Below are 16,290 nucleotides of genomic sequence, written 5' to 3' on the forward strand. Positions count from 1 at the left end.
AAGAATCGAACATCTTTAAAAAAAAGGTTTACTGTTTGCATATGCTTTTGAAAAAAAAAACAATGTCTATTTATTTTAATTAGGTTTTTGTGTAATTTAAAAAATACTTCATGTGATTGTAACTGAAAAATAAGATTTATGCAAAAGGAATGCTTTTCAAAAGCATGGTAGAGCAATGTTGGTGGTGTAATGGCTGGAAGGAAGTGTTGTGATGAACGCGTGGTCTTGTGAATCTGAGGATAACTATAACACCACAAACAAGGGGGATTGTGACAATTATCTAAATAAGGAAACAAACTAGGAAATCCAGAATCTATGAAACTATAATCTAGCAGTTGTCGCAAACTAACAAGAACAAGAACTAGGTCTCTAATGTGGCTTCTGCATTGTAATTTCCCGTTAAAAACAGAAACGGTAGAAATCAGTAACGATCGAGTGATGGACGAGAGCCCCTGCTTGGGCGGTCATATGGACCAGGTCTACCCCTATAACTCCTTCCTTCATCTCGACCAGCTATTCCACTTCCATACCTATCAGCGCCGCCTCGTGGACCACTGTATCGGTCATACCCTCTTTCCTTGCCATAACCATTTTGTGGGTAATGATCCGAGCCACTGCCATATCGATCGCTTGCAAAACGATCTCCACTGCTTGGGTACCTGCGCAATCTCCTTTTAATAAACACGATCACACATACATAGCAGGAGCACTGCTCCACTTAACGGCAAACCAGATCAAATCTTTAATTACTTGCCATAATTAAACCAAGAAAAACAAATGGTTCCAATAGATTAATTCTGCAACCACCACAAACCATTATGTATACCTGTCACTAGTATAGCGATCACGGCTGCCATATTTGTAGTCACGGTTGTCAAAACGATCCCTGTCTCCATAGCGTCCTCCATCATAACGGTCATCCACATATCGATCACGTTCACCACCAAGGCGATCCCCATGTCCACCAGCACCTCCAAACCTTGGATGGGAAGAAAATGAACCCCCACCACCACGACCACGACCACCTCCTGCCAAAGGACAATCTCGGGCCCAGTGTCCTGGACGCCCACATTTGAAGCAGTCATCTTGTCCTATCCTATCTCCAGCCCCATAGCTTCCCCTACCACCCGATGAGTAGCTGCCTCTGTAACCTTGGTCTATATCATCACCGCCCATCTTAGGCTGCGCCTTGTTGACAGAGATGATGCGATCACCAATTTCCCGTCCATGCATTTCCTTGATTGCATCCTCCATTCCCCTACGGTCTGCAAATGTGATAAACCCAAATCCACGTGGACGGCCTGTATCCCTTTCCATCATGATCTACATGAAGCATCGCTTGAGAACCTCATGCTATGTACTAGTAATTCACACTTAATGCTAACAATATTTCACGGTACTTTATCGGAACAGACAATATCAATGCTTCTTTTTATGCAAATTACCACTGTATAGTCATTATTGTAAGACTCGCATATAGGTTAGTAAGAACAACATACAGAACACCTCTAATAACAAGGAATAGTTAACTAAACCAGTACAGGTAGTAAGAACAACATACAGAACACCTCTAATAACAAGGAATAGTTAACTAAACCAGTACAAGTGAATAAGAAACACCAAGTTATCGTAGTAAAAGAAAGTGCAGCAATATAAAACTACTCCACCATTAAAATTAAATTATTCGAAAACCAGTAAATTAGAACCACATCATACAAAAAAAGAGGAGTGATAAAAAGGAAAAAACAGACAGATAGAAAAGCTAAAGGTAGTAAAAGCAGCTCGTATGTAACAAAAAGTACAATAAAAATCACACCATGGCCATCATATGGGAAACTCTCCACCCACCAAAAAAGCCAAACAAAAAAGCCCTCTTTCCAAACTGCTTAGAAAAATTGGATGCCTAAAACAAACTGTTAATAGAAAATTATTGCTTGTTCACAATAAAAAAAATTAAGTATAAAGTTTTTGTAAGATTTCAATTACAAAAAAGCTGCAGACTATTTGATCACAGCGTTGATCACCCAATTTCTAATGGACACTCAAGAATGCCATTCATTAATGTTGCCTGAAATGTTTTTTTTTTCTAAATTGTGTTTCAGCCAACACCCCATCTCTGAAAATAATCTCAGACATTTTACAGGGTGATCTAAATTCAACAAGACTTATAAACCATCCACTAAATTACCCCTCCCTTACCATCGAAATTAAAATTGATAAAAACACAATTACAGTATAATGTATTACACCAAATTGCTGATAGTCAATAAAATTATGCTTACATAAACATAATCCAAAATATTTGAAATGGTCATTCAGCTCCAACAAAGTGTTACATGTTGGTTTTAGTACTTATTTACCAGATGCAAACAACATTAAATTAAAAAGAAAAACTTGTAACCAGACAACTTACTTCTCTGTTACAATGATTAAGCTTTCATATAGCTAAGCCTTTAAGAGGAATCCCAAGCCCATATTTGACAACAAACACTTCCACATTCTGAGATAGAATTTCAGCATGTTCCATAGTGATTCATGACTCCAAGATAGACCTTTAAATATTTAATCCCTCAAACATATTCTTATCGTCTGACTTATTTGAAAAAAAGGCACTGTATTATATGATACTATTATTTTCTGACCCAGAAGAACTAACATTACAACATCTACCCACAAATGAATGGTATGCCATCAAATCCAACTGTAGCTTTCACTTCAGCAGTCAACAGATTTTCTCACAACTTCAATTTTACGATGAGTTTCACATTTGGTATCTCTTCAAAACAAAAATACTCAGCCAGCAATATTTTCCATAATTCTGAAAGACAAAAAGCAGGACACAGGCATTCACAGCATTCCTTTTGAAGATCATGCTTTCACTTTTTTTGAAAGAGTTCATCTACCTCCTGTGATTTATTCGCCTCACCAGATGCAAGAAATCAATCTTATGCAGCAACAACAATACTCAGCAACATAGAAGATGAATGCATAATATTTACTGTACTGCAATTAAATGCCTATCACTCTAGGTAATTCTGCTGTCACTTAACTGACAATATCCAACACACCAGCATTTTAGCGGAAAACCATTCCTATGCAGATGAGGATTCTTTATCTAAGAGTACACTGACAAAAGCAGAACCATTCAAACCAAAGAAAACATCTCCAACCAATGAACTCTATCCAAGTAAGGAAATATTGACTAAATCCAAGATATTCAATCATTTGACCTTCGATACAGTTAGCAATAAGAGGTTGATCAACTGGTGAGATACAGTATGTCATAAAAAAGGAGGAACCCAATCTCTGAGCAGCAACTGTCTATAGTCTCAATGCTTCGGATTGAAAATATTGAGCTCTGCAGCACCAAAGCACTCACAGGACCCGTAATGATGCAGAATGTGTTGGTGTTGTAGAGACAAACTCACACGGTTTGGATATTTATGAGAATATATATTTGTTAGAAGGGCGACGACATCAGCAAAACACAAAGCAATGTCCAAACACCAGAGCTTTACATTGCTATGAGAAACTAATGAAAACTGTCAAAGGTGCTGCAACGTTGGACTGCTCAACTGAAGCAAGCACATACAAATTCTTGAACTCCCTTTAACTAATGAAAACTGCCAAAGGTGCAGCAACATTGGACTGCTCAACTGAAGCAAACACATACAAATTCTTGAACTCACTGTAACCGGTCTACTGAGCACCACAAATCACAGCTCTTGGAAACGGTTCTATCTATACTTCGAATGGAACAGTATATTAGTTAGTGGGGTAATTTTCATTTCCATTAAAAACAGTATATTACTCTCTTCCCCAGGAACTGCGTGTATGTGAATCTTTCCACATTTCAGGACCACTAGAAATGCCACCTTGACCTTACCAAATGCATTGTCAGTTCATAAGATGGCACAACTGTTGCCCATGCCTCTACAACTAAAGAAACGGGTATAAGCAGTGTTCACAACATATCAATATATCAAAGGATAAAAATTTCAAAAAGCATAATGTGAGAAAGCAGTCTTTAACGCCTGTTTCTAATTTCCTGTAATTATCTTGGACAACAATTGATCAAGATCCAGAAGAAAAAGAAGGAATACCCAGCATAAGTTTGTTATATATCCCACTGGTAACAATTGCCATCACAAGATAGATTTGCAACTAGAAAAGGAAGGAAGCCACAGTACAGATGCAGCATGGTTTTCTATGTGAACTTTGAATTTGGACAGAAAAAATTCTTTACCCAAAAGAATTAAATGCAACTCAACTAAACAAGTGTCACAAACTGCTCAGTTCATTAGTCATGCAACAAGGCATAGATCTGTGAGCCGCACAAAAAACAAGTATTAAAACAAAAAATAGCATACTCCAACACGCATGTTATGGTATTAACTTTGTCGAAATGTCACTTGCCAGCCCAATTATAAAGCAAAACACCCATTCCAAATTACAATGCTTTTACTAACAAATCATAAGCACATCAAAGACAAACGAATAGCAGACAGCTCAGACTGTTATTTGATCAACGACCTTCCTTGCACCAAATTACAATATCCAAACCACAATAATCTCCAGGTCAAGTTCTACAGTTACCACAAAATATCATTTTATCAGAAAATTGAAAATGAACTTCAGCCATGAAGAAATCATTCTGGTAAAACATCTTTTAAAAAATCCAACCACAGCATCTTAAAGATCACGATATTCAAAACCAGCATTCCAAAAGACAAAAAAACAAAAAAAAAGTACAGAATCCTATCATAAAACTTCAACCCTAAAGCACTATAAAAAAAATAAAAAAAATAAAAAAATAAGATTCCTACGCAATAACTCGGCCAAAACCAGACCCTGCAATCGCCCCTATCCTAAACTAGAAACCACAACGGCACTGAACAGGTGCACTTCGTGAATCACAATAGTCTCACCCAAAAATTATCATTACTACTGTTTTATAACGATATGCACATTTAGATTCAATTAAAACGTTACTTTTATCAAAAAAATAAATAAATAAAAAAGCTTCTTTCCACTCTAAATTTCTGAAAGAGCATGCCGAACATGATTGAAACGAGAATAAACAAGATCCCCTTTCCATAGTAGTGAAATAGTTTAATTTAAAAATACAGAACATTGGTCCGGAAAATCGATAGCGAAGAAGAGGGATACCTGGCATTCGATAATTTTGCCGTAACGAGAAAAGGCATGCTCGAGTTGACGCTCAGTGACGTCCCAAGATAAACCACCCACAAATATTCGATTATCCTCCTTCGCAGCCATCACCCACTCCAAATCTCGCTAAATCCTGAACCGCACAAAATCAAATGGCGACAGTTTAAAAATCAATTGAAAAAAAAAAAATACAGGGCAACGAAATCTTCTGCAAGTACAACTTTGAGATACTTACACGAGAGTAACTGATGAATTGAAAAAAAAAAAGAAAACGGAGAGAATTTCGGTGTTTTGAAGGAAACCCTCGAAGTTGAACTCCACGATAACGCTCTCACTTACGAGAGCGAAGTAAAACTCTTTTATTTTGAGTGTTAAGGCCGTGTTTGTTTAAAGGAGTATCTCACGTTTGGAGAATAAATGCTGTTTGTGAACATATTTTTTAGAATTCAAATCATAAAATAAAAATTTATAAAAATATTTATTGATAATATTTTCGGATTATCTTTTAAAATACAACAGATAACACGAAATAGGAGAAGATTGGAATACATAATGTTCATAATTTGGTAGATGATGAATATTAATTATGTTTCCAAAATCCATTTATTTACAATTGTTTTTTATTAATCGTGGCATGTATATTATGACTTGTCTTATATCATGATTAAAAAGATATAATATTTAATTTAACTGTTAATATAGAGTTATTCAAATCTATCTACATGTTTAAAAAAACAAAAATAAAGAAAGAGATCAACCATTTTCCATCCATTTCGTTGAAATTTTGAAGAAAGAGATTAACCTTAACCTCGCATTTTTTTTTCTTCCAACCACCTTGCTCACATATCGTTGAATAAAATTAGAGTAACTACTTACATCTATCTATCTATCTATATTATATATATATATATATATATATATATATATATATATATATATATATATATATATATATATATATATATATATATATATATATATATATTTATGGGGTTTGCTAACGCGCGTACGTCTGTTTTTCAGTTGGTACGTTTTAGCAATGTATACCGGATTTTAATAGACAAAAATATCTTTATACATAATGAATTCTAAGTTTTAAGTAAGGGTATTTTAATAATTTCCATTCTCAAAATTAAAAAAAAAAAAAGAAACCCCCGAAATCCTTACTCACCTCTCTTATTCCTCTCAACCCTTTCTCTTTCATCTTTTTCCCTCCAATCTTTTCTCTGTCATCCCTACTTTAGCCCCAATTGAAAAAATCAAAAATTTCTCTCAACCCTTTCTCTTTCATCTTTCTCACTCCAATCTTTTCTTTTTCATCCCTACTGTAGCCCCAATTGAAAAAATCAAAAACACTTGCAGTTAAACAATCTTACAAAAAAATGATTTCATAATGAGTTTTCATCTTATAATTTTTATCTTATGTAATTTTATCCAATTTTTACAAATATAAAGGAATTGGTAATTGACTTGGAAAAAATCAGAAATACTCGTTGTTAAACAATTTCTTACAAAAAATGATTTTATAATGAGTTTTTATTTTATAATTTTTGTCTTATCTAATTTTATCTAATTTTCACAAGCATAATGACATCAAAGGAATTGGTAATTGGCCTGGAAAAAATCAGAAACACTCATTGTTAAACAATTTCTTACAAAAAATGACTTTATAATGAGTTTTCATTTTATAATTTTTGTCGTATATAATTTTATCTAATTTTCACAAGCATAATGACATCCAAAAGAATTGGTAATTGGTCTGGAGGGTTTTTTTAGAGATGATGATTCAACATATGCAGATGATGAAATTAGAGAGGTTAGTGAAGATGGTGAAATTGAAGAGATCTTGAATGAACCTTTGCCTGAAGGTGAATATGTTAATGACTCAACTCTTTACAAAGGCAAATTGTTTAAAGGCAAATGTTTCTGATTTTTTCAATTCGTTCGAACTACATTAGGGATGACAGAGAAAATGTTGGAGTGAGAGAGATGAAAGAGAAAGGATTGAGAGGAATGAGAGAGGTGAGTAAGGGTTTGGGTTTTTTTTTTTTTTTAAAGTTTTGAGAATGAAAATTATTAAAATACCCTTAACCTTAAAACTTAGAATCCATGATATATAAGGGATTTTTGTCTACTAAAATCCGGTACACATTGCTAAAATGTACCAACTGAAAAACAGGCATACGCGCGTTAGCAAACCCCTGTATTTATATATATATCTATATATATATACATTTATACATGTATATAAATATATATATATATATATATATATATATATATATATATATATATATATATATATATATATATATATATATAGGTTTGTTAACTTGTGTGTGTTTTTTTTAGTTGGTACATTTTAGCATATGTATTGGGTTTTAGTAAACAAAAAAACTTTTGTATATCATGGATTCTAAGCTTTAAGGTTAAAAATATTTTAATAATTTTTGTTTTCAAAACTAAAAAAAATAAGAAACTCCTAAACCTTCACTCACCTCTCTTGTTACTTTTAACCATTTTTTTTCATCTCTCTAACTCCAACATTTTCTATGTCTTTTCTACTGTAGTTACAACTAAAAAAAATCAGAAACATTCGTCTAACTCTAATCTACCTTCCTCAATTAATCAATTTGTTTCTCTCTTGTATTCATACTCTTCCTCACCCACACACAATAACCCACGACGCCACAATTTGTTGTTTTTGCTTCATTCATTTGTTTTCCACTTTAATAAAAAATAATTGATGATGTTGACGTTGTTTTTTTATTAGAGGGTTATGTTGTATATTTTTTCTTCTGATTATTATTAAATTTTGTTTTTAAATTTTATAATTAGTCTTCTTATACACTTTTTTTAATGATAAATATTAAAATTAAAAAAAATGATATAAAGTTTATGCATAGTTAAACACACATAGCAAAATCTTCTTCTTCTTATTGGAATCACCAAAACATGGCTACCACTAGTGCCACCCAAATGTATTATTTTGGTCGGTGTATGAAGGGTGCATTTCTAGATATGATAACTGCATTGAACATCGTTCGTTTTTTTTTTATCATTTAGTGTGAGTAGTTTACATGAAATTTATATACTTTCTTTTGATTGTTTAACTAAGTAGGGTGTTTAAGTGTATAAGAAGATAAACTACTAATTCTAAAATTTTAAAACAAAATTTAATAATAATTATAAGGGAAAATATATAACACAGTCCTCCAATCAAAAACCAACATCAACATCATCAATTATTTTGTTATTAAAGTGGAAAACAAATGAACAAACAAATCAAGAGCAACAAATTGCGGTGTCCCGGATTGCTGTGTGTGGTGAGGAAGAATATGGAGATGAGAAAGAAACAAATTGGACAAGTGAGGAAGATAGATTAGGGTTAGACGAATGTTTCTCATTTTTTCAGTTAGGACTACTATAGGGATGACAGAGAAAATGTTAGAGTGAGAGATGAAAGACAAAGGGTTGAGAAGAAGGTGAGTAAGGTTTCGAGGGTTTTTTTTTTTTTTATAGTTTTGAGAACGAAAATTATTAAAACACCCTTAACATTAGAATCTATGATATATATATATATAAGGGTATTTTTGTCTACTAAAACCCGGTACACATTGCTAAAATGTACCAAACCAAGTTAACAAACTCATATATATATATATATATATATATATATATATATATATATATATATATATATATATATATATATATATATATATATATATATATATATATATATATATATATATATATTTGCCTTTAATTCATTCTTAAGTCGATTAAAAACACTGCACCAGTATTTTTTTTTACATTATATTAACCCCTTTAAATATTAAGAATAAAATTACATGGTATGTGTAGTACCTTTAATTTTATAACATCCAACAAATTAAAGAATTTGATTGTATAAAACTTATAATAAATGATGAAAAATATATACATGTATATAAATATTTATACAAAGTTTGTTCAAATAAATTAAAAATTTTATGTCTATTATTTTCCAAATGTTCTCTATCTAGTTGTATTATATCTATTTTTGTATATACATAATACGGTCATAATTGTGGTTCACAATGCATTAAGAGTAACTTATTAAAATAAATTATTAACTTAAAAGAAAAAATATATAAAATAATAATATTTTAGTTAATTAATCTTAACTATTCACTTTCCATTAAAATCTATCATATAAGTGTCACATAAACTATAAATGAATTTATACATCAAATACACTATAATATCAATTAACGTCTCTTGAGAAACTCTTTGTCTTGCCAAAAGTTAATATATGATCCAATTTAAAATATAAATTTATATATGTAGTAATGTGTAAAAACTTTCTCGTATTCTTTTCACTATCTTGCCAAAAGTTAATATATGATCCAATTTAAAATATAAATTTATATATGTAATAATGTGTAAAAACTTTCTCGTATTTTTTTCACTATTTTAGATAATTATTGAAGTAAAGAAATCTTTGTACAATATAATATCAAATACTTAATTCATCAACTAAACAACAATTTACATATCCTTGATCACAACTTATATAAGTTTCGTATTTTCATAAATTTTAAATAATTAGACCACATTATAGATATGCATCTCACTTCGTTGAAAACTTATTACATCTCATCAATCAACATACTTTTTATATCAATTTATTTTTAAATACCACCATTTATCGCTATAAAAATATTAAATCTCATATATATATAGTTATGATATTTAATGTATTGTAAAAAATATTATAATTTTTCGAAGCATGGTAAAAAAGTTATAAGATTGCCTTCTCGTAAATATAGATAAAAATACAAATTAATATAATATATTAAAGTTTTATGCAATGTACTTTTGTTTTGTAATGTATATTTTAATTCTAGAATTTTTTTAGAAATTTTGATAATAATGAGTATTTCAGAACATAGTATGTAAAAAACATAAATACCAATTATATAGAGCTTGAGGTTGACTAGCATAGTACAAAATTCATTGGGATTATTTAAGATCTCAAAACGCATTAGATTTCGAAATTTCTCATTTTTATAAATCCAAACTATTTTGTCTCTCTTTCAGTCACAATAATATATATATATATATATATATATATATATATATATATATATATATATATATATATATATTCTTAATTTCCTAGATAGTATAAATTGGTATATTTTATTTTTCTTATTTTTTTCCTATGAATACAGTGATACTTCTTAAACTGACTTATGTTTAAGCAACAATATTCATCAATATTAATTTATTATTCAGAGTTTAAGGTCTGGAGGTTAACATTGATATATTCATATTAGTTTTTCTCATAGTTTAAGATTTGGAGGTTAACCTAGATATTCCTGTTAATTTTTTTTTTTATTATGTCTTATAGAATCCTAGACAACTGGTATGGTTACATGATTCAGAAGTTACATACAATACACCATATGTGTAATATGTGAAAATTACATGACTAGTTTTGTATTGTTTAGTATAACATACACAGTTGTTTGATTAAACAACATTTTAGTTTTAAAAAAATTAGTGTCACACTTGTATAACTAAAATTAAGAAACAAATATATTAAAAAATTACAAAAAAAATTTCATTGTTAAATTACCTGTGAATTCATCTCAAACCTCACCTAAACATGTTTGACACAGCGTAAACAAGATTCAATTTAACTTATATTTAGAAAGAATAATATTTTTTTTTTCTAATTCAACTGAACTTGAATCAATTTGGTTCTAACAGTTTTAAACCTAATTTTACACTCCTACTTTGACCATTCAACTTTTGTCTCTGAAATTTTAACTAATTAAATTTTTTTATATTTGACATTTTAATCAGATATTTGCATATTTCAGTCTTATTGTCTCTAGCTACACAAATTTACCACTATAAATTGAAAGTACATTGGAGGAGTAAAACCATGATGTATTATATTACATTTAATATGAATTGATTTTTTTTTCAATACATACACTTTGGTACAAGAATAGACAGCTTGACGGAGGATCAAACTTCCGGCATAGATATCACACCCCAACTGAGCTACAAGCTCTTAGGCTATGAATAAATTATTTACCCCACGTTCATACTGTACATGTTACATACATAATACATGTACGAACCACAGAAGTGAAATATGTTAGAATTGGGAAAAAAGAATTGAATTATTCAGGCAAAATGGGAAGCCTGGTAATACTGGTGCCATTGCCGCTGCCATCAGTAGAAGCTGAGGTTGTTTTCTTGCGGGCAACAGAAGTAGTAGATTTGGAGGGTTTATTGGTATTTATCCTCAAGGGAAGAATCTGCAACCTGGGGTTCTGTTCTGTACCTGACTTTTCAGCAGCCAACTGATAACTTTGCACCAGTTCAAGCTGAAGGGCAATAATTTCAGAACGTCTAGGAAGAAGTTCCACAGCCTCTCCACCAGGAATCACAATGTACTCTATTGCAAGTCGGACCTCCTGCCAGAAAAAAGTAAAAGAATTTTAAAAAGTGACAACATGAAAGAGGTTAATATATAATACTGTAGGCTTTCTCTTGTTTAAATGGATGTAATGTAATTGGGAAATAGTCTTCTAAGAATGAACCCAGACACCGATAGAGAAACAAGTAATAGCATAGATGGTCCCCAGGAAGGGATCTATTTCCCATTTGAATATACTAATTCAATTGCTAAGTGCATCTTCTTTCAGAAACCAGGATTCGAAAGCAATTGCAAGACTACAATAGACTGCACATGTTTTAATTGCAAAACAGAAAATGGAACATGAAGTGGAGCAATCAGATACTAACTAAATAGTTGTGAAGGGTGTGTACCTCCAAGGCATCAATCTCTTCCAGAGATGGTTTTCGTTTCGGCTCATCATCCTCAATTTCAATATCCAAGCAGTCATTTAATGACTTATTTGTTGTACGGCCAAAGGATTCTAGCCCAAGGATCATTCGTACTGCCTTGACCATTTGAGCCATGGTATTGGACTGAAAGAAATAAAAGTTCGTTACAAGACAGGAGATTTACACTGAAGGAAAAACTAAAGAAGCAGCAAGTGGGCACCTTGATAACAAATACTGGCACATGATGGAACTTTGCTACGCCACGGATCCATGGGTTCTGTCGTATCTCAGAACCGGTCGCTAGAATTGCATCAGCAGTTCCAATGTCATCAGTCACATCTATTACATCTTCAAGCCCCATTACCTTTGATACTTGTAATAGATCAGCTTCAAGAATCTGAATTCATTCAACGAGAAAGACATTGCCCATTCAAATTGTGATAAAGTTCCCAATCACTCAAGACCTTAATGCAACCTCAGACAATTTACCTTATGAGTATAAACTTGCATTGGTGAACTTCTCTTCATCACAGGTCCACGAGTACTCCATTTTGTGGACCAAGTGCGTGCATGGTCTTTATCACCCTTACCAGATTCACTGTCAGAACTTGTGATATTATTGTCAGTTAAACCAGATGTTTCTCTAAGATTTTCTTCAGGCACTGGAGCATAGTTTTCCAAATCCTTGGCATAATCATCCCATTGACGGACTTCAAACAATGGAGGTTTGCCTGTAATAAAAGAGATTTTCGAATTACACTTCAATTTAATAATCAACTGTTCAAATATTGTGTCAATTAATCATGACTGAAATACTTCATTACAGAAGGTGAGGAATACCTGCCAAAATGGCATCCACAGTTGCATCTAATCTATGATGAACACGGCATTCTGTTTTAGATATCATCTCAACAGCGCATGAAAACGTTGGGGGTCCTTTCCTTTCAAGAATTGTCTTCTGCACTTTCCTCTTCCTGGCTTCCTCATCCCCAAGGGTAACGCTCTATTCAAACAAATCTTCAATAAATATTAGAAATGTGGGAAAACACTACACATTCCATTTGCACATGGCTCTGAAATTTTAAGATCAATTAGCTCTTTGAAAGAAGAAGCGGGCCAGAAAGGTTGAATGTATTTAATTAGTCATTATTCATATAAATCATAAAAGTGAAAAGAAAATGAAAAGTGCAACTTCGCACCTCTATGCCACCAACAAGAATCTGTAAATAAGGATTTTTTATTATGTTTTCAATGGTCATTCCATGTGCGGTTCCAACCAATTGAACTCCTCTTTGAGCAATGGTACTGGCTGCCAATGCTTCAAGCTCTGTTCCAATTTCATCAATTATAATGGTTTCAGGCATGTGATTTTCAACTGCTTCAATCATAACCTGAATAAAATACATATAAACGGTGTCACAGACGATCGTAAATGATTAGATGTCTTCCAAATAAGATGCAGTAAAGTAAAACAAAAGAATGAGATTTGTACAAACATTATGCTGAAGATTCACATTTGGAACTTGCATCCGTCTGGCTCTGCCTATTCCTGCATGAGGAACATCTCCATCCCCTCCAATTTCATTAGATGTATCCACTATTACAACACGCTTCCTGAACTCATCTGCCAGCATTCTAGCAATCTCTCTGCGCACAAAAATAACTTTCTAATTTTAGATCCTTAACTTGTTAAGGAAAACTAGTTACTTGTTAGTAAGATCCTAATTTTTGTCAATCACTTTAAATGTATTACTCTACCAAACTGAATCCATCTTAGGCGTGACTTTTAAAGTAGATATTTATAGAAAGAATGATGTATCGTACAAACAATGATTGACCAGATGGCAATGTATTTCTTTACCAGTGACATACATTCTGATTAAATTCCAACTTTATTAGCCTAAATAATAATAGACTCAGCAAGACTAGCTAATGTGTAAAGATATATAAAAAGTGTACCTAATCAAAGTTGTTTTACCGACGCCAGGAGGTCCAATCACCAAGATAGAACCTCCATCCTCAACCAAATCACGTATGATTCCAGCACTACCACTCACAGCGCGACCCACCCGACAAGTAAGCCCAATGATTTGCATTTTCCGATTCCGAATGGCACTTATCCGATGCAACGACCTATCAATACCCGACCGGTTGTCATCAGAAAACTCACCAACCTAAACAACCCATCGCAATTACACATCAGTCATCACAACCAAGTGATGTGACCAAGCCAAGTGACTGACACCATAAAAACAATAACAAATCGTTATTTGTTGGAAACATTACCTTGGAAATGGCGTGGCGCAAATCTTCGTGCTCGATGGGTTGTTCGGAGATAACCCAATCGCCGGAGGGAAACCTGGCAAGAGGTTTTCTCCCCAAATCCATGACGACCTCTATGAGGCCTCCAATTTCGCGGTGGCGATAGAGCTCCCTTCGCATCTTCAGAGGGAGAAGTTCGAGGAAGAGGCTGAGGTCCTCCGGGCGGGAGGTGGAGGGCGAGGAGCCGTATAAGCGGTCGGAGGAGGGGCGACGAATCTCCGGCGAAGCCGTACATCGGAGACGGGTTGGTCGTCGACGGAGAGGGGATATGAAGTGGGAGTTTCTGAGGTAAGCGAGGGCAGAGGTTGGCACGTGAGGGTGGTAGTGGAGATCTATAAGGAGCACGTGTGAATTCAGCGCCCTCATTATTATTATGTGTTGTGTTGAATGTGCAGTGGTTATGTTATTATGGAGGGAAAGGTGAATGAGAAGAGAGAAAGAAGAATAAAGAAGAGAAGATTCTATGGTATCTTCTTTTGTTGTAGAGTTTGTGAGATTTTGTTTTCCAGTGTTGTGTTGAGAGACGTTAACGGTTTTTGGTCAGAGGCTGCTCACCACACATTGCACTATACGCATTGTTTGCCTTCACGCACCTTCAACCAAACCAACCAAACCAACCACGGACTTTTCTTTTTCTTATTTTCGCCTTCCTCAATAATCACCAACAAAAATCTCAACTAAAACATTAAGAGAAAATAAGTTTTCATATAATTTTGTTCAGTGTTCATGTGTAGAAGGTTGTACCAATGGTTGACTGTTGTATTTATTTTGTTATTTATGATCAGATGCTTTGTCTTTTGTTTTATTTGATCATGGTCAAAGGGTTCTTCAATTTACTACTATACGCATAATTTATTATAATCTAGTGCTTAAATTTTAAGTATAATGTGACGACGCTGAAAATCTATAAATATCATTAAGTTGGTGGTGTATGGTGCTCATGATTACGATTACGATAGGGTTGCTTTAGATTTAATATTCCTTACGGCAAGGAATGAGATTCCCTCCACTCAACAAATTAACAAATCATATACACCAAAACTCAATTCCCAAGTTTTATCTTTTATATACTAAAAACTTAATACAGTATTAATATAAAAAAAATATTTTAAGCTTATAACAAAATATATATATATATATATATATATGGGGTTTGCTGACGCGCGTACGCCTGTTTTTCAGTTGGTACATTTTAGCAATGTGTACGGGTTTTAGTAGATAAAAATATCTTTATATATCATGGATTCTAAGTTTTAAGGTTAAGAGTATTTTAATAATTTTCATTCTCAAAACTTAAAAAAAAAAAAAAAAAAACCCCAAACCCTTACTTACCTCTCTCATTCCTCTCAATCGTTTATCTTTCATCTCTCTCACTCCAACATTTTCTCTGTCATCCCTACTGTAGCTCCAATTGAAAAAATCAGAAACGCTTGCCTTTAAACAATTTGCCTTTGTAAAGAGTTGAGTCATTGACATATTCACCTTCAGACAAAGGTTCATTCAAGATCTATTCAATTTCACCATCTTTACTAATCTCTCTAATTTCATCATCTGCATACGTTAAATCATCATCTCTAAAAAAAACCCTCCAGGCCAAATACCAATTCTTTCGGATGTTATTATGCTTGTGAAAATTAGATAAAATTATATACGACAAAAATTATAAAATTAAAACTCATTATAAAGTCATTTTTTGTAAGAAATTGTTTAACAACGAGTGTTTCTGATTTTTTCCAGACCAATTACCAATTCCTTTGATGTCATTATGGTTGTGAAAATATGATAAAATTAGATAAGACAAAAATTATAAGATGAAAACTCTTTATAAAATCATTTTTTTGTAAGATTGTTTAAAGGCAAATGTTTCTGATTTTTTCAATTGGGATTAGAGTAGGGATGACAGAAAAAAGATTGGAGTGAGAAAGATGAAAGAGAAAGGGTTGA

The 16,290-nt window shown here is 32.7% G+C and overlaps 2 protein-coding genes across 3 annotated transcripts; both read right to left on the reverse strand.

Moving 5' to 3' along the window:
• Positions 1 to 225: 225 nt before the first annotated feature.
• LOC108326207 (glycine-rich RNA-binding protein RZ1C) lies at positions 226 to 5,567 on the reverse strand. Of its 2 annotated transcripts, XM_017559561.2 has the most exons (4): positions 5,408 to 5,567; positions 5,170 to 5,305; positions 827 to 1,323; positions 226 to 659 (listed from the first exon to the last, which is right to left on the reverse strand). In XM_017559561.2, exons 2-4 carry the CDS (start codon positions 5,278 to 5,280, stop codon positions 422 to 424), a joined length of 846 nt encoding a protein of 281 aa, XP_017415050.1. In that variant the 5' UTR covers positions 5,281 to 5,305; positions 5,408 to 5,567; the 3' UTR covers positions 226 to 421. The 2 variants fall into 2 exon arrangements, with proteins under 2 accessions (XP_017415050.1, XP_017415052.1); XM_017559563.2 differs by lacking the exons at positions 5,170 to 5,305; positions 5,408 to 5,567 and adding an exon at positions 2,414 to 3,931.
• Positions 5,568 to 11,094: 5,527 nt separating this feature from the next.
• On the reverse strand, positions 11,095 to 14,951 carry LOC108324074 (protein SEEDLING PLASTID DEVELOPMENT 1). Its single transcript, XM_017556877.2, has 9 exons — positions 14,311 to 14,951; positions 13,984 to 14,198; positions 13,521 to 13,671; positions 13,224 to 13,415; positions 12,865 to 13,027; positions 12,514 to 12,755; positions 12,245 to 12,421; positions 12,007 to 12,168; positions 11,095 to 11,651 (listed from the first exon to the last, which is right to left on the reverse strand). Exons 1-9 carry the CDS (start codon positions 14,710 to 14,712, stop codon positions 11,355 to 11,357), a joined length of 2,001 nt encoding a protein of 666 aa, XP_017412366.1. The 5' UTR covers positions 14,713 to 14,951; the 3' UTR covers positions 11,095 to 11,354.
• Between the last annotated feature and the right edge of the window lie 1,339 nt (positions 14,952 to 16,290).

Source organism: Vigna angularis, chromosome 3, assembly GCF_016808095.1.
Source record: "Vigna angularis cultivar LongXiaoDou No.4 chromosome 3, ASM1680809v1, whole genome shotgun sequence".
NCBI lineage: Eukaryota > Viridiplantae > Streptophyta > Magnoliopsida > Fabales > Fabaceae > Vigna > Vigna angularis.

Excerpts from the sequence above, each read along its gene's own strand:
- LOC108326207 (XM_017559561.2), bottom strand. The coding sequence starts at position 5,280 with ATGGCTGCGAAGGAGGATAATCGAATATTTGTGGGTGGTTTATCTTGG. Across the intron at positions 1,324-5,169 it reads GCAAAATTATCGAATGCCAG|ATCATGATGGAAAGGGATAC; the intron begins GTATCCCTCTTC and ends TGCTTCATGTAG. Across the intron at positions 660-826 it reads GATCGCTATACTAGTGACAG|GTACCCAAGCAGTGGAGATC; the intron begins GTATACATAATG and ends GAGATTGCGCAG.
- LOC108324074 (XM_017556877.2), bottom strand. The coding sequence starts at position 14,712 with ATGAGGGCGCTGAATTCACACGTGCTCCTTATAGATCTCCACTACCAC. Across the intron at positions 14,199-14,310 it reads TGCGCCACGCCATTTCCAAG|GTTGGTGAGTTTTCTGATGA; the intron begins GTAATGTTTCCA and ends TGGGTTGTTTAG. Across the intron at positions 12,169-12,244 it reads TGCCAGTATTTGTTATCAAG|TCCAATACCATGGCTCAAAT; the intron begins GTGCCCACTTGC and ends TATTTCTTTCAG.